Source organism: Pygocentrus nattereri, chromosome 9 (genome assembly GCF_015220715.1).
Source record: "Pygocentrus nattereri isolate fPygNat1 chromosome 9, fPygNat1.pri, whole genome shotgun sequence".
Taxonomy (NCBI): Eukaryota; Metazoa; Chordata; class Actinopteri; order Characiformes; family Serrasalmidae; genus Pygocentrus; species Pygocentrus nattereri.
Genome location: NC_051219.1, coordinates 21,269,515 through 21,291,773, shown reverse-complemented (window position 1 = coordinate 21,291,773; position 22,259 = coordinate 21,269,515). Strand labels below are relative to the sequence as shown.

General features: G+C 38.6%; 1 protein-coding gene across 2 annotated transcripts in view; it reads right to left on the bottom strand.

The window, feature by feature from the left end:
- The window catches only part of bmp7b (bone morphogenetic protein 7b), a 60,071-nt gene extending 38,031 nt beyond the window's left edge, over nucleotides 1-22,040 (bottom strand). The window contains exons 1-2 of one of the 2 annotated variants that reach the window (XM_017723564.2): nucleotides 21,803-22,040; nucleotides 21,251-21,683 (exon numbers count right to left, since the gene is read on the bottom strand). In XM_017723564.2, coding sequence (XP_017579053.1) covers nucleotides 21,251-21,650 — 400 coding nt within the window. In that variant the 5' untranslated portion in view covers nucleotides 21,651-21,683; nucleotides 21,803-22,040. Of the gene's footprint in view, nucleotides 1-21,250 lie in introns of both variants that reach the window. The other variant, XM_017723563.2, reaches the window with a different exon arrangement.
- Nucleotides 22,041-22,259: the final 219 nt, after the last annotated feature.

Genomic DNA, 22,259 nt, shown 5'->3' with positions numbered 1-22,259 from the left:
CCCCAAACACATTTCAGGCATTTAAATTTTCCTTGCTTTAAGCCTTGTGAACTGGGAGCCCAGTTGACGCTGTTTATATATATAAACTTTTCCAGCAACGCTTCTGGAAAGTGTCCTATGGTCTGACGAGTCCACACTTCAAGTTGTTTTGGAAAACATGTATGTCGTGTCCTCCGGGCCAAAGAGGAAAAGGACTGTCTGGATTGTTATCAGCGCAAAGTTCAAAAGCCAGCATCTCTGATGGTATGGTGGTGTGTTAGTGCCCATGGCATGGGTAACTTGCACATTTGTGAAGGCAACATTAATGCTGAAATGTACATACAAGTTTTGTCCTCAGTTCCCAAGCGCTTATTGAGTGTTGTTAAAAGGAAAGGTGATGTAACACAGTGGTAAACATGCCCCTGTCCCAACTTCTTTGGAACGTGTTGCAGGTATCATATTCAAAATGAGTGAATATTTGCAAAAAACAATGAAGTTTATCGATTGATATAGGTTGAAAAGGATTTGCAAAACATCGTATTCTGTTTTTATTTATACACAACGTTCCAACTTCATTGGAATTGGGGTTTTGTGTGTATATATATATATATATATATATATATATATATATATCCTCTATTGCTTACATCACTGAGATGCTGTACTAAGAAATGTGAGCTAGGAGAGCTTTTAACTAAACTAAAAAGTTTGAGTTGGGTAGACTCTAGCGCCTGCAGGTTGAGTTCACTCAAAAGACACATTATAATAAGTTGATCATTTTAGGATGTGCTGACCTTTCATCTTTACAGTAAAATTAGACCCAACAAACATCTAAAAGCCTGAAGCCACAATGATCAAGGTTACCTCAAGTCGTTTCCAACCATACAGAGAATTACTTTTAATATTATTATTATTATTATTATTATTAACCCTGATATTATTTGATCAACAATATTCCACTAATATACCACATTCAAACTTCAAATTTCAATACCTCATCATACAAACATTCCATTCATCCATAACTTTCCTTTGCTCATCCACAAACCCTGAGAGCCATCACAGTCCACATTTGGGATAAGCGTGATTATATACATATCTGAACTCATCTTAGCATTCATTTAAATAGTCAGATATTCAAATAAGGCATGAATACTCTAGAATAAAAAAAGAAATAAAACGCAATGTTTTTTTCCTGAAAGTGTTACATAGAACCACAGTGAATGCTGTGATACAAGCATAAGTAATAATAAGAAATAATAAGTAAAAATAAATGAAATAGTAACATATACGAGGAGTATATGTATCTAAAGTATCTAAATATCTAAAGTAACAATTGTGCGCAATTTTGGGTTGCCCTGGTCACATTCCATGTTTTGTTGATTTTCTAAGTGAAAATAAGTGAACTACAGGGAACACACTTTTCATACATGATTTCTATTTATTTGCCAAATTTAACATTTTCGTTCCATGTAGGATGTGTTATTTCACTTCAAAAATTAGCAAAACATGATACTTGATCAAACTATTACATATATCTGGAAACGGAAATGTGTCAAACAAAAAAAATTACAGATTTGTTGAGTATAAGCCAAAAAAGATATGCCTAAAACATAATTCACCAAATAGACCAACAAGGTATGTATCACTCAAAAGAAAGAAAAGACAAATTCAAGCACTTTAACTTCACAGTAATTACTAAGGCCCAATTTCTTCTTTTTACCCTTAACCCTTGGAACAGAGTTACAAAGGGTAGTGGTAGTGGTTGAAATTGTGCCCTACGAAATGGGAAAACAACCTCGCCGCTAGGTTATAGTTACATTTAAGGTAACATATGCAAGAGGGGGTATTATTTATTATCGCCCACCGCTATTTCATTGGTGATATGAAGCTTAAGTCAGCTATTCTTGTTTGAATTTTTCCGTTCCACCTTAAATGGTGCAGCAGTTCCTACACTACAGCAGTTTACATTCTGGCACTTCAGGTGTCAGTACTGCTGGACTCTTTAAGGTGAAATGAGACATTAGCATACTTTTAACAAATTCTTAAGCATGTTACGAAAAAAACATGACCATAATACATTGAAACAACTTTAAATTAAGCTAAGACAATGGAAAAACCAGGAGGACTTGGGCCATATAACCCTAACAATTTGCCCTACCACACTATCTCAACAAAAATTGGGACATCCTAACCCTAGATGTGAATACGCAAAACAGAGGGCTACGGGCTAAGAGATAGGGGAAAGGGTGAAATGGGATTGGGCCTTAATTTTAATTTCAAATATGCTACATTTCTGATCCTGAACAATCCAAACAACAAAAATCATTTACATTCTGTTTTCAGACAGAACTGTATCTTAATCTGTTCTCAACCATATTGAGAACAGCATGCACTTCATCAATCAAATTGTAATATGAGTCCTGTGATAAGGATTTTATTATATTGTTATACTGATAAGACCAAAAACAGTAAATCACATGCAGTCCTGCCCAGAAGTCAAATTACATTTCAATAGTTCTTAGAACTATTATATAAACAGTACTATGTGGAATAGCCTTCCTTTTATACCCTGTTTTCTCTATTGTATAAAATGCATATAACATTGCATTATGCACTTGGGCAGGAAAACAAAAATGGAAAAATATACATGATTATTGGTCAGGCGTGCATAGTTGGATTCGGCCAAGCCCAAAATGAGACAATTTTTTCTCAGCAATTTTTTTTTTCATCTTGGCTGATGCCATTTTTATAATTTAAATAATGTGAGGTAGTTACTCTAAAACCAAGAGATTTGCTGGACTGAAAATATGTCAACATTAAATAAATTAATTGTGTTGTCTTTCACTAACATTTTTATATAAAATGGACAAAATTCCATTTCAATGAAACTGAAATAAACTGCACTGATAATTTTACGTTTCGTTCCATCAACAGTTGAATGTTATGTTGAGATAAGTCCTTGTATGACCCTTTTCTGTGTGATTAGTAAAAATGTGAAAATGCATAAGGCTTATACAAGAAGTTATTTTTTAAATGTAAGTGCAATCATGCTGTATTGGAGTGCTGCTCCTACAACTGTACAATATCATAGCATAATTATACATAACACCTTGTGCTAATATTCAGTAAGTCTTGCATCAAAGAATTGTTCAGTTGGGCCAGATTTCATGGATGCCTCCCCTGGCGTCTTACTTGTTTTCAAGAGGAATCAAATCTGGGTTTTTTTGTGGACCAGTCCAGTTGTTTGAATGCTCCTGAATGTTCATCATCCCAATCAGTCACATTTGCAGCCCTGTGAACACGAAAACTGTCATCCTGGAACACAGAGATAGGAATATTATGTTCCTAGGCAAGATCATGAGAAAAGGCAAAACCTGGTTGTCCAAATAGCTCAGTGTAGGCACTGTGGTTCAAAGTTACATCAACCGAAAGACCCATTTCTGTATAAAACAACCCCAGAATATCACAGAGCCTCCATCAGCTTGAAACACACTTTGCACGCAAAGAAGTCCCTGTCCCTGTCCGCCAGTTTCATCTTTCAGCCATAACTCCAATGAGAATTTCCTGTACTGTGACTGACTGGGATTTTTGCCACTGCTGGTAGACCTGTATGACCACACACTTCGATACACCTGCAATTTCAGCTGCTTCCTTCACATTATAGTCTTTGGCACACCCAAATGCAATCACTCCTTTTTGCCAATTATTCACATCTGTTTTGCGACCCATTTTCCAAAGAGACATTCACTGCACTGTACCACCTCTTCTCAATCTAAAATCCTATCTCACACCCCAGACACTGTAAAAAATGAGAGGTCAGTTCAACGTAAAATAATTTAGTAACTGATTACATGGCTTTTCTTGAGTTGAGTCAACTTGAGGACACACAACTCAAAGGTTGAATTATTAAAGGTTGAACTCCAATCTCAGTTAGATAAACTAAACTGAATGCGTTTTTTTTTTACTCAGTCTCCCCACTAGCTGGTGCTCCTTCTATCACACAGTCCCATCTGGCATATAATCCGGGTTTCCGGATAATGGACTGCTGTGGTATTGCTGGGATTCAAACTCACAACCTCCTGATGTTGGGTTGAATTATTACACAGCTGCACCACATGAAATGATGCCATGCTTCAAAGCCAAAACAACAAATATTTTCTCCAGTGTACTAAACATTTGTAGATACAAAATCTGAGTTACTTCATGTATTCCTGAGTGATGCAGTGGGCTGAGCTGTCTACCCAATAGGAGGTTGTGAGTTTGAGCCCCAGTGATGCCATAGTCATCCATGAGTGTGTACTCAATGTCTCGCAGGATGGTGTGATGGAGAGAGTCTTGGCTGGTGAGGAAGTTGAGTATAAAAAAACATGCTCATTTTATTTACATAAGTGTGATTCAGAACATTAAGAGAACTTTTGACTCAACTAAGAAATTTGAGTTGTGTGACTCATGTTGAGTCAACTCAAGAAAAGCCATGTAATCACTTACTGTATCATTTTGAGTTGAGCTGACCACAAATTTATAGTGAAGGTATTCACAGCCTAATCATCCTTGTACAATGCCATCTGAAGGAGCTTGAAATTACTACAACCTTAAGCACGCTAGGTGTTATGCTGTTTGTCCAATGTACATACACATTTACACACACACACACACACACACACACACACACACACACACACACACACACACACACACACACACACAATTTCTTCTGTTGTTGCATATTTATCACACTAATGTTTCAGATAATCAGACAACTTTATTATTACTTTATCATTTATTGAAAGAAAAATGCTGCTATGTGAAGTAACTACTCTTTTAGCTATTACATCAAACAGTTAACCAAACTCAATTGACTATTGGGGCAAATTTTACTAGCCATACCCAGGCATATTTACTGACAGACCTGTTGAATCTAAACATTATTAAATAATATCTGTCTGCCAATAGCAAACAGGCTAGAAGCTCTCAAAAAGATATCCAAAAAACAGATGCAAAACAAAATCATTTAAATCTAACAGTCTGGAAAGGGTTACAACGCCATTGCTAAGCTCTAGTAATCCAGTGAACCAGACTGAGAGCCATTATCCACAAATTCTGCTCTCTATAAGAAAATCCTGGAGGAGAATGTCCATCCATCAGTTCATGACCTAAAGCTAAAGACAAGTCAACCTCTGAATGGCTAAAATAAAACAAAATTAAGGTTTTGGAGTGGCAAGTCAAAGTCCTGATTCAAATCCCATTGAGATGCTGTGGCAAGACCTTAAACAGGCAATTCATGCTTGAAAACCTGCCAATGTAGCTGAATTAAAACAATTCTGCAAAGAAAAGTGAACAAAAGTTTCTTCACACTGATGTAAAAGGCTTATCACAAGTTTTTGCAAAAGTTTGATTGCAGTTGTAACTGCCAAGAGTGGCATTATTTAAAAGATGCATTTTATGTTTATTTATCTTATATTAAAATAAGTTGGATGAGCAAAAATATTTAAATGGGACAAATTAGGAAGCACTGAAAAAATCAAAATCAAAAAAGAGCAAATACTTTTTCACAGCATTGTAAACCAACATATGTATATATATATATATATATATATATATATATATATATATCACAAAAATGTTAGGGATATTTGGCTTTCAGGTGAAATTTATGGAAAACATAAAAAGTTCACACTACAGTGATATTATATGATAAAAGTAGTGCATTTAAGTAGAAGGATGCAATGGTGATTTCCTCATCTCAAACAATTTAATAAAACAAAAGCTAACAACAGCGGTGGGTAAACCCCAACAAAAAATGTCAATGTTTCAATAACTTGTCATGTGCCATTGAGCATCAGTTACAGTTTGACAACAACATCTCATGCTGTTCACAAGTTGACTCATTGTCTGCTGAGGCATGCCATCCCACTCTTCTTGAATGGCAGCCCTCAGATCATTGAGGTTCTGGGCTACAGAGTTATGAGCCTCTACACAGCGACTCAGCTGATCCCATAGGTTTTTTTATGGGATTCAAGTCTGGAGAAAGTGCAGGCCACTCCATTTGAGGTACCTCTGTCTCCAGCAGCCGTTCCCTAATGATGCGACTTCGATGAGCTGGAGTATTGTCGTCCATGAAGATGAAATTAGGCCTGTGTTGTTCATGCAGCGGCACAATGACTGGATTAATGATGTTATTCAAGTAGTGTGGGCTTGTCAGTGTACCATTCACAAAGTGTAGGGCAGTTCTGTATTGACTAGATACACCTGCCCACACTGTAACACCACCACCACCTTGCGCTTAAGCTCCTTGTTAGAGAAGTTGTGCAACAAAAAGTACTGAAACATTTAAAGGTTGGACATGTGCATTCAAAAGTTTAGAGAAGGCCACATTAAGTTCACCTGTAAAGGTTAGAATGCATTTTAGGTTCATCCTGAAATTTCACCCAAAAGCCAAATATCCCTAACTTTGTGTGAGTATATATATATATATATATATATATATATATATATATATATATATATATATATATATACAGACCCATTAAAAAAAATAGAATATCATGGAAAAGTTTCCATAATTCCATTCAAAAAGTTAAACTTTCATAGATTATAGATTCTGGGCCCACAATTTAAATTATTTCAAGTATTTATTTTATTTTTTTTACATAATTTGGCCTTCCAGCTCATAAAACCCATGAAAACAGGAATTCAAAAAATTTGAATACTGTGGAGAAATCATCTCAAATTTTGCAGGGCGTGAATGTTTTAAACTGAGTGTGACACACTAATCATCTACTAAACTCAAAGCACCTGCACAGGTTTCCCCAGGTGTCATTAAATTGCTTCAGTTTGGTTCAACTGTCTCAGTTCAGTTCAATATGGGGAAACTGCCGACATAACAACTGGCCAGAAGACCATCATTGATACCCCTTGTGGCTAAGCCACAAAAGTTCATAGCTAAGTAGGCTGGGTGTGTCATGTGTCCAAGCATATCAATGGAAAGTCTAGTGGAAGGACAAAATGTGGCAGGAGAAGATGCACCAGCAAAAAAAATGACCGTGGGCTTCAGCAGACTATCAAAAAGAGAAGATCCAGATTCTGGCAGAGATCCAGGAAGAGTGGAATGAGGCAGGAGTCACAGCTTCAAAAACCACCACATTCAAACGCATCCAGGAGATGGACTACAACTGTTGGATTCCTCGGGTCAAGCCACTTCTGAACCTGAGCCAACGTAAGAAGCGTCTCAACTGGACACTGTGGGCCCTGAATCTATAATCTATGAAAGTTTAACTTTTTGAATGGAATTATGGAAATGAATCAACTTTTCCATGATATTCTAATTTTTTGGAATGGGTCTGTACACATACATACACACACACCATGTTTCCAAAAGTATTCACTCACCCATCCAAATCACTGAATTTAGGTGTTCCAGTCACTTCCATGGCCACAGGTGTATAAAACCTCTCAGGAGCTCAGTGAATTTCAGCATGGTACCGTGACAGGATGCCACCTGTGCAAAAAGTCCAATTGCGAAATTTCCTCTCCACTAAATAGTTCACAGTCAACTGTCAGTGGTATTTTAACAAAGTGGAAGCAATTGGGAACAACAGCAACTCAGCCACAAAGTAGTAAGTAAAATGACAGCGTGGGGTCAGCGAATGCTGAGGTGCACAGTGCACAGAGGTCGCCAACTTTCTGCAGAGTCAATTGCTACAGACCTCCAGACTTCATGCAGCCTTCAGATTAGCTCAAAAACAGTGCATAGAGAGCCTCATGTAATGCGTATTCATGGGAGCATCCAAGCCTTACATCACTAAGCGCAATGCAAAGTGTTGAATGCAGTGTTGTAAAGTGCCGCCACTGGTCTCTAGAGCAGTGGAGATGTTTTCTGGAGTGACGAATCAAGCCTCTCCATCTGGCAATGGATGAGTCTGGGTTTGGCAGTTGCCAGGAGAACGGTACCTGTCTGATTGCACTGTGCCAAATGTAAAGTTTGGTGGAGGGGGATTATGGTGTGGGGTTGTTTTTCAGGAGTTTGGCTCGGCCTTTTAGTTCCCGTGAAAGGAACTCTTAATATTTCAGCATACCAACAATTTCATGCTCCCAACTTTATGTGAACAGTTTGGTGACGGCCCCTTCCTGTTGCAACATGTCTGCGCACCAGTGCACAAATCAAGGTCCGTAAAGACATAGATGAGCCAGTTTGGTGTGGAAGAACTTGACTGGCCTGCACAGAGTCCTGACCTCAACCAGACAGAATACCCTTGGGATGAATTAGAGTGGAAAGTACGAGCCAGGCCTAATTGTCCAACATCGTCCGAGTCTGACCTCAAAAATTCCCATAAACATACTTCTAAGCCTGTTACAACTGCAAAGGGTGGGCCGACATCATATTAAACCCTATGGATTAAGAATGGGATGTCAAGCTCAAACATGTGTGAAGGCAGATGACCAAAATACTTTTGGAAATATAGTGAGTGTGTGTGTGTGTGTGTGTGTGTGTGTGTATGTGTGCGTGCGTGCATGCGTGTATATATATATATATATGTGTGTGTGTGTACACATACATAGAGAGAGAGAGACATCCTTATTGTCGAGTAGTAGCATCATGCTGTAAATCTAAGTTCATATCACTCAGCTGTAGACATACAAGCAACAAAAGCAATTTCTTGTTGCATGTTCTCTGAGGCCAGGGCGCCTAGCAAGATCTGCACTCTGGCTCTTCATAAGAGTGCGTTATACACAGCTGAAGCAGTGTGCCAAGAAGAACCATGAGGGTCATTGGGGTCTCAGCTCAGCCTAAATCTAAACAGGCATGCTGAAATGCCGAACTGGCACAAATCAGCCCCCAGTATGTTATTTTCTTTGTGGCAGGCGAGGCTAGGAGGCAAGGGAGGGGAAGAAATGATAAAAAAAGGGGGAGACTAAAAGAGAAAAAGAGAAATAGTGTATTGCAGAAAGCACAAGAGAAAGGAAAAGACAGAGAGAGATCATGGGAGAGAAAGAACAACAGAGAATGCAGAGATAGTACGGTTAGTACCTGTTCCGATATTTCCAGAATTAGACAGAAAAGGGTCGGAAAAATATTACTTTAACACGTCAAAACCAAAGAACTAATCAGACTTAATGAAGGGAAACAAATTCCCACAGTTACTCTCGCTAATATACACCCGTGTCAAACAGATGAAAAAATGGAAACTTCAACACTGTGTAGCTGCAACATTTTTCTGCTGATTAAATGGCAGTTGTTCACAAGCCATTGGTATTAGCTATCTATTGCTAATAATAACAAATGATCGGTGCATCAATTCACTACACAAAACTTTACAAGGGATAAAGCTAAAGACATTAAAATTAAAATATGGGTTATGATATCTGATACATCTAGGTCTTTGAGTCCTCATAATAAAACAGATTAGGTAAAATGTCTGTGTGTGTGGCAGTGAGAACAAGAGAGCGAGGGAGGGAGAGATGCGTGTGAGTATGTGTGTGTGTGTGTGTGTGTGTGTGTGTGTGTGTGTGTGCACGTGTGCGTGTGTGTGTGTGCGTGAATGTGTGTGTGAACTCAAAGATAAAGTTTCCCTGCACAGCTGCTTTGGCCGACAGACGCTCAGAAACATCTGTATTAACCTCTGGCAGCCTCCCAAGGGCAGCCTGCTGAGAGTTGGAATGTTAGGAAGGCAGTTCAGCAGAGCCCAAGGAAAGAGAGTGAGAGAGAGAGAGAGAGAAAGAGAGAGAGAGAAAGACAGAAAAGGATATAGTAGGTGTCCAATGACTTCCTATCATTCAGAACACACAGCTTATGCACACAGTGCTAAGTTCAACAACACACACCTTTCACATTTACTGTCTTCAACTAATGTAAACACATCAGTTAGTAATGCAGTTCCACCATCACATTTGAACAGAACACAGTAAATCTAACAGCAGCATGACTGTGTGTGTGTGTGTGTGTGTGTGTGTGTGTGTGTGTGTGCGCGTGTATGCGCTTGAACACATAAAGGTGCCTATGTGAGCAAGTGATTAAACCAGAAGAACTCAAGGAATTGGAATCTTTCTTTCTGTGAACGTGTATGTTTGTCCTGGTGGATGCACATCACTTCACACCATCACAATAGCAACAAAGTGATTGCTTATTTTCTTTATGACTCAAGGGTATACATATCTAACCCACTAACATCCTTCTGTTTCAGTTACTCACACACTCTCCACCCTTACAAACACACATACACATGTTTATTTTTATAGAATGTCAGGGCAAAGGAGAAGACCAGCCATATGTCCTATATGTAGACCCACACTGGTAAAAGAATCCACTTATTCGGATAACCATATGTAATCGTTGTAAACCGGGTTTTGGGAGGACTGAAGTGGGGGTGGAGGTATGTTTTTTTTCTTTCCTATACCTTTTATTTAAAAAAAAAGTTTAACCTCATGCACCAACACTTTTTGCTGCCACACAGAAAATTAGGAACTGTAAAAATTATATAAATATAAGATACAGTGTTGCTTCTGTTGTTGTTATTATTATTATTATTATTATTATTATTATTATATCTCTGAAACTGCTGATGCTTCCAAGAACATCACTGTTGGTATACTTGTTGCTATACTACTTCTTCCAATAATAAAATTAAAAGTACTGCTTTTTCTTCTGGCAATTTTAAGGTTTAGCCTCTGACCAGCTGTTCAGTAAAAGTTGTGTAGTTTAGAGTCCTATTTAATTTGTCCTCAAAACTGTAATTAATCTAATAAGATAGAACGTAATTGTGAATATCATACAAACTTTACAGTTCATTGCCATGTTGTCTGTAGCTGCTAAGCTTTGCCTGACTGTTTAGAAAGCTGAAATGCTGTTTTCTGAGAATCCCCTTTGTCTGTCTGTAACCTGACGATGTTGCTGTGAGGATGTAACAAAACGCACTATAAATGTGCATCATAACATGCAGGCAAAGTAGAGGAGGTAGTGGATAGGGCAAGATGGAGGCAGATGATCCGCTGTGGCGACCCCAAAAGGGAGCAGCCGAAAGAAGAAGAAGAAGAAGATAACATGCAGGCATGATATCTGCATGTAGCACTGAACACTATTTAAAAAAACTAAAATAATCAAAATGTTTAGTTTGCTTCCATGATGCATTGAATGCAATTTGATTTTCTAGTTACCATTTAGTAAATGTCAAACCATCTATCCAAAAAAATTTAAATGCTACATATTGCTACTAACTAGGAAAGAGGAGCTGGTTATCAATAGCTTAATTTGCATGCTAACACCTCTGATATTGCATGAGATGTAAGTGATTCAAAATGATTCAAGTCTGAGGGAGTGAAGTCAAGCAGCTACATTTGAAGGGACAGAAAGGCAAAAATTAAATCTGGTCCTTTGAGTTTAGATCTGGAGCCTGATAACTAAGTAGGCGGGGTACAGACTCAAACATTGCCATACACCACAGTACAGGTTTGACTCTGAACAACTGGTGTTCTGCCAAAACAAGTGTAGATGATCAAAAAATAATGCCTGGTAGAGCAAAAGTCGAGCAACTGGTGTAGGAGTGACAGATATCCGGACATTAACCTAATGTCTGTGATGCTTGGGATTGTAGAGTTTTGACTAAGTTGACAATATTTAGAGGATATCTGAGTGCACAAAGTTAAAATATCAGACATGTAATTCTGAGCCATTACTGAGCCACTGTCATACTTAGTTTTTCCTTGCTTTGATTCTTCTCCTCCTTCTGTCAGCCCCACCTATCGGTATGATCCCACACCACCCTTGAAAATATGAATGGGTGAAATGTGTTTGTTTGGCTGTTCAAAATTGCAACAGAAATTTTACACGTTGTCATTTTGAAATCCTAACATAATATTCAAATATGGTCATCATTTTTAAATTCCAGCATCATTGTAAATACTACAGCATACCTTATTACCATTATACCATTCGGCCCTATGTATAACTACATATTTGTAAAAACAATGTTTTACATATGTGTATCTATATGTGATGACAATTTTCTAATTAACCTAACCTTAATCTTACTAACAGACCTTGCACTTAAAAGAATAAACCATACACTTTACAATGTCAGTATTGTTTGGCAGTTTGTTTTTCAGTCAGGATTTTTTGTGTGCTGAAAATGTATGAAATTACACAGACACACAAACATTTACAAACCTCTAATGGCAACAGCAAGAATTTATACCATCTGTGTTTTTATTTTGTACTTTAATTATCTATATTTGTTCTTGCAACATCTGGTCAACATTAAGATGCCGCTGCTTAAAAGCATTCACCTTTATTCCTTTACATACAGTCAGATGTGCAGCTCCTTGAGCCAAAAGCAGCGCTTTACTTTATGATGGCTTTCCCCCTGAGACTATGGAGGAAGGCAGCTGAAGTAAATCAGAACTATTACAGGCCCAGGGACCTATTAGAGGCTAGTCTTTTCCATAATGACTAAGAGAGCCTACAAGTGAGTAAAGGGGTCATCTCTCTCTCTCTCTCTCTCTCTCTCTCTCTCTCTCTCTCTTTAGGAGCGACTACTCGTGTGTTAAACTGCCAGATTGCATGAGAGCATCTCCCGGGAGCAAGCTGTGACTAAACTCTTGATAACACAATGAGAAGGGTGAGAGATGGAAAACAGAGCAATAGAAGGAAAAAAACACCCATTAAGTAAGGAGTGATGAGGCCTGCTTCTAATGGCAGGTATCAGACAGACATTTCCTCTCTACTCTCTGCACTCCATATAGGGTCATACTTATGTGGAAAATGTTAGGGTATGGTGCACCCTACTTCAGTTGGGTCAGGTCCTACGGCTTCAGTTGGGTCAGGTCAAACTCAATTCAGTCCAGTCACTATGGAGCAGTTTGTTTTATCACCAAAAAGTAAGGAGGGTAGAACACAGAAAATGGTAGAGAAGATCTGTCCTTTATGCTACCAGTGTAAAGTATAATGCTTTCCCATCCATACTCCTCTTCCACTGGCACCCTGAGCAACCTATCTTTCTCAGCAGCTTCCAGTTTTCCTCATAGCTCAGCATTTAGGAAAAGAATAAGCATGGTTTCTGTGAAGGAGAACTGTTTTTTGGTTAAAGGTATAGTGTCTTCTCCAATGTGAGGGCATGTCCTAACATGTATGAGCAAAGAGACAGTTACAGGAAGGAGCACTAAAAAAGGTTAGTCTAGGAGCAAGAAAGACAACAAATCTATCAATATGTGATCTGACAAAGTACTGTTACTTTCAGAGGTGAGTTCAATAAAAATATTGTTAATTCCATGAAATAATGAAAAAGGTTTGACTACCTTTACAAAATACAACCTCTGTCGAAGTACAAAAGTACCGGAAAAAGAAATGATATGTACTGGTTAATTTTATTTTTCCTCACCTACTGGCGCTAGGTGTCTAAAATGAAATGTTCTGGGGCAATGAATTATTTAAACTTGAAACAAGAATTTTTATATGACATGGTATGATAATTGCGCAAAGCGGCATGAACTAGCAAGTTAAAAAAATCTGTTTTCATTTGAGGTTGACTTTAAGTACTGAGTAACTTCTAGAGCTACAGTGTAACTTAGTTCCAGCATTTATCAGTTTATAGTTTATTGCCTTTTTTTCCTTGGTCTGAAATAAAATGCTAAACCTCAGAGGTGTGATCAGCTGTAATTACATGTGTTGTCACCAAAGCAACATAATCAAATTCAATAGAAAAAAAAATTAATTATTAACTAAATGTTAAAAACTAAAATATAACTGAGCATAAAGCAGACTTTCCTTGCTAGTACACCTAAGCAGCCGTTAAAAAACAATCATTTAAAAACACTAATAAAAAACAATCCATCTAAATTTTACAAATCATTAAATGGAATAGGTAACTACCCATCTCTGGTTACTATTAAAGCACCAAGACAAAGACGTTCATAAATAAAGGGTGAGCAATGTGGCAAATATGTATGTACTTGAAGACATTTCATGAAACTTTATATGTACTGAGGTATTTAGCTTCTCATAAATCAGACTGGACTCAGGAATCAGAATCAGACCTTCATGTTTTTGTGCAGTTTATGTACACTTTAAAAAAATAGAGGTCAGCTCAATTCAAAATGATAAATTAACTAATTACATGCCTTTTCTTGAGTTGACTCAACTTGTGGACACATAACTCAAATTTCTTAGTTGAGTCAAAAGTCCTCTTAATGCTTTTAGTTCTGCATCTCTGTTATGTAAATAAAATGAACTTGTTTGTTTATACTCAACTTCCTCACCAGCCAAGACTCTCTCCATCACACCATCCTGCGGGACATTGAGTACACACTCATGGATGGCTATGGCATCACTGGGGCTCAAACTCACAACCTCCTGTTGGGTAGACAGCTCAGTCCACTGCACCACTCAGGAACATATGAAGCAACTTAGATTTTGTGTCTACAAATGTTTAATACACTGGATTAACTATTTGTTGTTTTGACTTTGAAGCATGGCATCATTTCATGTGGTGCAGCTGTGTAATAATTCATCCAAACATCAGGAGGTTGTGAGTTTGAATACCAGCAGTACCACAGTGGTCCACTATCCGGAAACCCAAGAGGAGAATATGCCAAATGGGACTGTGTGATAGAAGCAGTGCCAGCTAGTGGTGAAACTGAGTAAAAAAAGACACATTCAGTTTAGTTTATCTAACTGAGATGCAGATCTAGAAACAGTAGCTTGGAGAATTTTTGACTCAACTAAGACCTTTGAGTTGTATGAACTCTGGTGTCCTCAAGTTGACTCAACTCAAGAAAAGCCATGTAATCAGTTACTAAATCATTTTAAATTGATCTGACCTCTCATTTTTTACAGAGTAGTTGTTACACACTGTCTCTTGTTGTTTATACTCTTGATCTGCCTTCTAGATGATATTTGCATTGTTTAATATTTTAGAGGTACTGACAATATATATAATACCCAGATAATTTATTTCCCACTCTGTGTTATTTCCACTGTGTTAAAAAGTAAAACTTCATGCAAAGCATTTCTGTGCTGAAGTTTATACTGTCTGGTGTTGACTGCACAATGCAACTGTGCTACATAAATATGTGCTACATAAATATGTGTCATAGGCTTGTCTGTAGTGTTTCACATAATATTCTGCGAATTTCCCCTCAGAAATGTGCACCACAAAAGAGTGTGTTCTCGTTCTCTGGTGGATTCACACGCCCTCTGCACCGGCAACCCCTGTTGCGTGCACCATGTGCCGTTTACATTCTACATGTATGCTGTAAGCCATTTACACAGCTGGGCTTTTTACTGAGGTGATTCAGAGACAAAATGTCTCGTGCCCCCAGGGTCCAAAAAACAGAGACCCACCCACCCGCTTTGTGCGCAGTGGCGAGAACTGTCTCTGCTACTAAACTTAACGCAGCTCAGACCCTCTCAGGAACTCTCAACTCGCACTGAGATGCACTGAACATTACTCAACACTGCATAGTCATAAACCTGAGCAACAGCTAACACTATAAAACTCAGAAAGCACACAAACCCTTAGCCTGTAGCGCTACAACTCCAATGAGTCACATTTTTGATTGCTCTTTTCCAGAATGGTCTTTTTTTAGCATCTTGCCTCTGGAAAGACCTACAGTTCTTTAAAAAGTCACAAATTCCTTTCAGCTGGATTCAGATGGTTTATTTTTCACAGACTCGCTTATCTTTCAAATCTGATCAAATTCTGTAAATTGCCAGCAACAATACTGTAAACTAACATAGGCATTTCATTCAGCTTTCCCCATAAAAATAATGACCTGCATTTTTTCATTTCATTCCATCCCAACTTTTAGTCCCAGAATCAGATTCCAGTGTGTTCTGGAATGTCCACTCCTGGTGACATGATTTTCTGGTTCTTGTATCTTGTATAGTTTCAAGGTTCATTGATATGACATTACACATCAAAACAATTACCGTCACAATAAAAAACAAATCTATCTATCACACCTGTGTCCTCACACTTTTTGCAATTCACTCAACAAAACTGTCTAAAGTGCTACTGGTCATGTGTGTAAGCAAAAACACATTTCCTTGGACACAAATGAATGCCTGTTGTAATCTTCTTTAAGGCCTTAAAAAACTTGGTGGGAAAAAAAACTTATTCCCCAGTCTAAGAAAGCCTTAGAACAAGTCCTTTGCCAAATCTCCCTGCAGCTCTTTCAAAGGCAGTATCTCTGAAATCAGATCTGTGCCTGTTGTCATAATATTTTAGAGAGGGAGAAAATGCCACCCAGCTTCATTAAGTGAGAAGGAAGGAAAAAAGTACTGGATACAGCATATGCATTTTCATCGGGAAAGTGTTTGATCTCCAAGCCTTCCTCATATCTTACATTCATTGTGATATTTCAAGTCATAAAACGAACCTGCAGCAAGTGTTAAGAAGTTAAGAGTCATTACTGTCCTATTGTCTAGTTATACTGTTCAAATGAAAATACATAATTACATAGGCCTGAGCCTGTAACAGAGTCCTAATACTCAGATAATCATGTGAAAATCAACCATGGGAAATAGTTAAACTTTGTCGGGGGCACATGACTGTTGACATTTATTTACAAAAAAACTAATGAACTGAATAACATAAAAAAGAATAATACTTGCAACACTTTTTCATGCAGTAATTTTTTAAGACGTCACCCAGCACTAAAGTGGACAAAGCTCTAGATGAATCTTCACGTAATGGAAGAACATGTTAAAGCCAAATGCAGTAAAAGTACTTTAATTAATCTAATAACTAAGAACACACTTGTGAATGTCACACAATTTTACCACGTGATGACTTCACCTGCGACTGTCTGAAATGGCCAGTGTCACCTGATTGTGCGAGAACTGAGACATGAATTTTACTCATGTGTTCTTCCCAAAACCCAAAACCTAATGTGCTAAATTTTGAACCACAACACATACGTGGCTTTTTGTACATGCATCATATCTACCTGTTGCACCGAACCCAGCTCAACAGCCATGCTTACAAAGCGACATGATCTCATCTATGTTACAATAAATGTATATTAATGGAGTATGCCACATCACCCAACATATTCAAAAGTTATCATTGTTACAAAGTAAAAAAAAAGTCAGCTCAATTTAAAAATTTTAATGTAACTGATTACATGACTTTTCTTGAGTCAATCAAACACTTCAGTGAGGCAAATAATATATCATTTGTTTCCTAGCTGAGACTCTTTCCATCACACAATCAGACATTTTCTCCTTTTAAGTCTTCAGTTTCTCCTCTTTAGTCTTCAATCTCACAATCTCCTGCTGGGGTTCACTTTAACACTTGGGAACGCCTGAAGTTACTCAGATTTTGTGTTTATAAATGCTTAATTCACTGTGCAAAATATGTCTAGTTTTAATTTTGAAAATTAACATAGATGTGGTGCAACTGTCTTATAATTCATCCCAACATCAGGAGATTGTGAGTTTGAGCACCAGCAAAGCAACAGTTGTCTGTGGAATCCCAAGAGAAGACAATGCATGATGGGACTGTGTGGTGTACAGAGTCCCTTATAATTTTAAGTTGAGCTGACTTCTCATTTTTTACAGTGTATGTTCACGTATAGAAGTACTAGTGTCTCTCCATGGTATGCATGGAATAAATCAATAAATGAATGAGTAAATGAGTTTTTACTGTTATTGAGCAGTAGCTCAGTTACCCAGGCACTTGACCTACAACTGCTTTATATTCTTTATCGACATGGTTTAAATTTACATTTCCATTTTTTTTTCAATGCCAAAAAATGGAATAAATGGCAAAAAAATGTAATGGTTGGTTTTCTGCAAAAAATAGACTACAAGGGCAACAGTAACTTGGTGGTCAACTGACAGTTTGGATCCAAATTTTAGCAGTATTTCTTCAAATTGATATTGAGTTTAGAGACTGTCTGATATCACACCTTATTTTCCAGTACTGATATTGGAACCTTGACTGTTGGCCAATACCAATCGACCACGATATGCCATCTCTAATGGAATTACACCCTGCATTTGTTATTGCCTGTGATAACTGTGACCTGTAAGGGTCAAGAGAAATTTCCCTCCATTCATGGCTGTAACATTCCCGCACTCTTTTAGCTCTGTTAAGATCTCATGAATGCGTATGTTTTCTGGCAGATTCAATAAAACAGAAGCTCTATCCTGATGGAATCACGAGTCTGGGTCATCGACACTCACAAAGATTCCATTCTCTCACAACAAGTCAGCCTTGCTTGGCCACGGCATCACTCAAAACAAGTGTCTTTTTAGCCAAGCCACTGACATGGATAATTTGATTTATAGCCACATGAGCAAGAAGATGTGCATCTAGTCAAAGTAAGCAAACTTGCAAAGCAAAATGCCCTCTGAAAGCTCACATTTGTATTTGTTTTCCGTATGAAAAAGTGTATTACAATCGATAAATTTCCTTTTGGCAAGAGCTGTTAATGTAATAACATGTTATTCATGTCACAAGCATTCACATTTGAATCAGGTAAATGCAATGCATAACTTTTTTTAGAGTGTCACATTTTTCTTATATCACACATGGTTCTAAAGAGAAACCTGGTGAACTCCTCTTTTGTGTGTTTCCATTTGATGATATGAAGAATCTTTGTTATGACTGACTGTCAGGCTTATGGCACACAGGTTCAGGAAAAAGGAAAACATTCCCTATATCATATACCCTCATTCCCTGCCACTGTGAAGCACATTTTCAAGAATTTCAAGAGTCTCTGAGCTGTCTTAGTGTTCTGCATGATGGTCGGTGGTGTGGTGGGACAGGGAGATGATATTACAAAAAGTTTGTCTATATTTTCTACTTTTATATTTCATTCCATGATGTCTAGTTTTGACATTTGTAAGTTTTTATGTACCAAACAGTTTTGATTTATTTCCAACCTGCAATTGTCCCCTAGAATGAAACAGGCTGGTGTTGGCCTTTTAAAAAAATGCTGTATATGATTTCTGTTTTGATTGGCCTTATAACTTCAGTCCTTAGTTTTTATGATATCACAAAAACAATGGATTTAAACAATTAATTCTTTTTGCAGCTACACTTCTAAATATGGACTGTGCATGCTGGGGAGTGAATGATACATTTTGAAACTTCAACCGTGTTTATAAACTATATAAAGATTATTTACTCCAAAAAGTAAGGAAATTTTAGTTTTCCATGATGGAACCTAAATGATAGCATTTAGAGAATCATGATTAACATGACCAGGGACATGAACTAACAAGATTTAAACAAAGGTTAATGCATACGCAGAGAAAAAGTGCAAAAACACATAATGATTCACATTCATGCTTAAGTAGCCTTGCCCATTCTTAACCAGTTTAAATGGAAGCAAAAGATGGAAAACCATGGTAACTACGGGTCAAACAGCCGAATAAACAATAGACTACATAAAACTCTGTGATGGGCCAGACAATTCTAATTAATAAGCTAGTTCTGAATTTAAAGAAAATAACCTCTCATGGTGAGATATATTTTGAGATACAAGCTTCTAAGAAGCATGTTATCAGTTTAAGGCACTATATTCACAAAATGTCAAATACATATCTTAATAAAATAACAGATTCATTTGTTTGTTAATTTTCATGTCAACAAGCAGGGCCCACAATTTGTCCTTCCACGCAAAGCTTTAGAGAAAAGGCCTGGCCAAAGAGAGGGAGGGGGAGAGAGAGAGAGAGAGAGAGAGAGGGAGAAAGAGAGAGGCCCTTAATTCGGCAGGCCACTGTGGTCAAATCCATCTGTGTCAGTTCACGTCCAAAATAGGCACAATGCAGCCATACGCTGGGTAATTACACATTTCTGAAAATAAATAAATAAATAAAAACAGCGTCATCTCCCTCCCTGCAGCCAATACACATACACACATTACTTTCCATATTAAACATTATTACAGATTGTAATAATATGTGTATGTTGCTTTAAAAAAAAAACCACACTGCTCAAGCACACCTTTATCCATCATGCATAATGCATTAGTAATAAAATATGACCCATGTTCTGCAGCATCCAGATACCAATATCCTATCATTAATATACACCATGTGGTTTGCAGTTGGGTTGTGTTTAAGGTAAACACCTATTAAGTTATTCCTTCTCACATTTCATTCTTATGGCTGTAACAGAATCCATCCATTGACCCGTTCCACAAATGCAACTGATATGAATATGCCATATCAGACCTACAAATCATTTTATTTCACTTTATTTTCTACTAGGTAACACTTTGTCTCTGTTTTGATGGTGTGCAACAGCCTTGAGGACGACGCTTCAGTAAGATAATAAGACAACTCCAACAGACTGGAATAGATGAAGTGACAAGATAAGCAAACCACAAATTACTTAAGGCACGCTCCATGGGCGACGGGAAAAGGAAAACAGCTTTAGGTTCAGTGAACTAACGAAAGGTCCTTTACATGCTAAAATATGGCCCACATCATAAAACCCACTCTCTTAACATATAGACAGCACTTTTCCACATATGATAACGGATACGGCTTAACACTTGGCGCACTTTGCACTTCACACACCTGTTAACTCATCTCGAGTTATTTGCTCGCCAGGCTCTCAGCTCAAACACCTCAACACGAGCTGACAACACAGCTGGCTGTGAGACAGCAGACACAGGGGAATGCGACACCTCTTTATGACTGCACCGCTAATGTAGATTTGCCATTGTCCACATGTCACCATGAGTGGAAAACACACCAAAGAATATGGCGTAGCGCAGTGTCACCAAATAAAAAAACTTTATTTATAGCGAGCGCCAGAGTAGCAGCTATGCAAACTATTTGGTCGAAGGGCAATTAACATTAGAAGATATCGGAAACTCTCGGTGTGTGTGTGTGTGTGTGTGTGTGTGTGTGTGTGTGAGAGAGAGAGAGAGAGAGAGAGAGAGAGAGAGATTTCCATTCCAGCAAAGGCTTATCCTTGTTCTCTGTTTAGTCACTGTTCATTCTAACCTGCCATATAATTTTCTGAGACGTTGCAAGACCGTTGTCCCAACAGAAATGAAACTCAAGAGACGATAAAAGATAGATATGAAACGTAGATGGGGCTACAAGATCTTAATGCTTAAGACTTATTTAGGCTTTCCTGTACAGTGAAGAGACTGTTCAGTTACTCAATTAAAAAAAAAAAGTTTCCTACATGTGTGTAACCTGCTGCAACGACGTCGACAGTCTGAAGAACTACATGGGTGCAGTGGAGTTGATTAGCGGGACAGCGAAGATGGTGGTGATGAAGATGATGCAGATGCGGATAACGCAGCTTACCTAGATTGACAAAGCTCATGACCATGTCAGCGTCGTTAAGGAAGTTGTTGTCCTGGAGGGTTGCGATAGGTGGTCCCTGAGTGGTAAAGACGGGCTTGTACGGGTACGAATAGCCCATCTCGTCGCCTTCCGTAGACATGGCGTTGTACAGGTCCAGCATGAACATGGGCGCGGCGTTGTGCTTGCCGTGGAGGTGCGGCCGCGGCCGGTGCGGTAAGCCCAAGATGGACAGGATCTCTCTCTGCATCTCCCGCCGCTCTTGGCTCTTCAGGCGCCGCTGGATAAAGCTCGAGTGGACTTCGTTGTCCAAAGTGAAGTTTGTGAAGACTGCGTCGGCCAGAACAGCGCAGCCGCATACTAGGAGCAGCGCGAGAGCGCGCAGATCCACCAAAGAGCCCATGACTGCCGCACTCAGCGAAACAGTTTATAGTCACTTAAAAGGCACAAGAGAACAGTTTCAAATACAGTCGATCACAGCGTGTCGCTTCTTATTAGTTTTGTTCCCTCATTTCGAGAGCTAGGGAACTGTACTCTTCTCGTACAAACACAAACCTTTGATTTGGTAAATAATCCGGTGAGCTCTTTCTCCGTCTCCAGGCTGGTTCTGTGTTGAATGACCTGGGGAGGTGTGAGGGCGAGTGGAGCGGCGCGCGCTGCTTCTAAGCTCTGCACGGCAAAAGTTTGAGGAGGCGCCGCGCGCAGGGAGGAGTCAGCAGGAGAGAGAAAAGTACAGAGAACCAAGAGACAGAACATGCAGGAGGAAGGAGGGGGAACCACGGGTCAGCTCTCCACACGGAGAGTCTCTGCTGATTATGAGTGGAGTTTCTCGTCGGTGACGCGCTTCATTCGCAGCGTTTACTTCACACACACACACACACACACACACACACACACACACACACACGCACGCACGCACGCACGCACGCACGCACACACACTCTCTCTCTCTCTGTCTCTTTCACACACACACACAGACACGTACTGGTTTATTTTTATACAATGCCAGAAC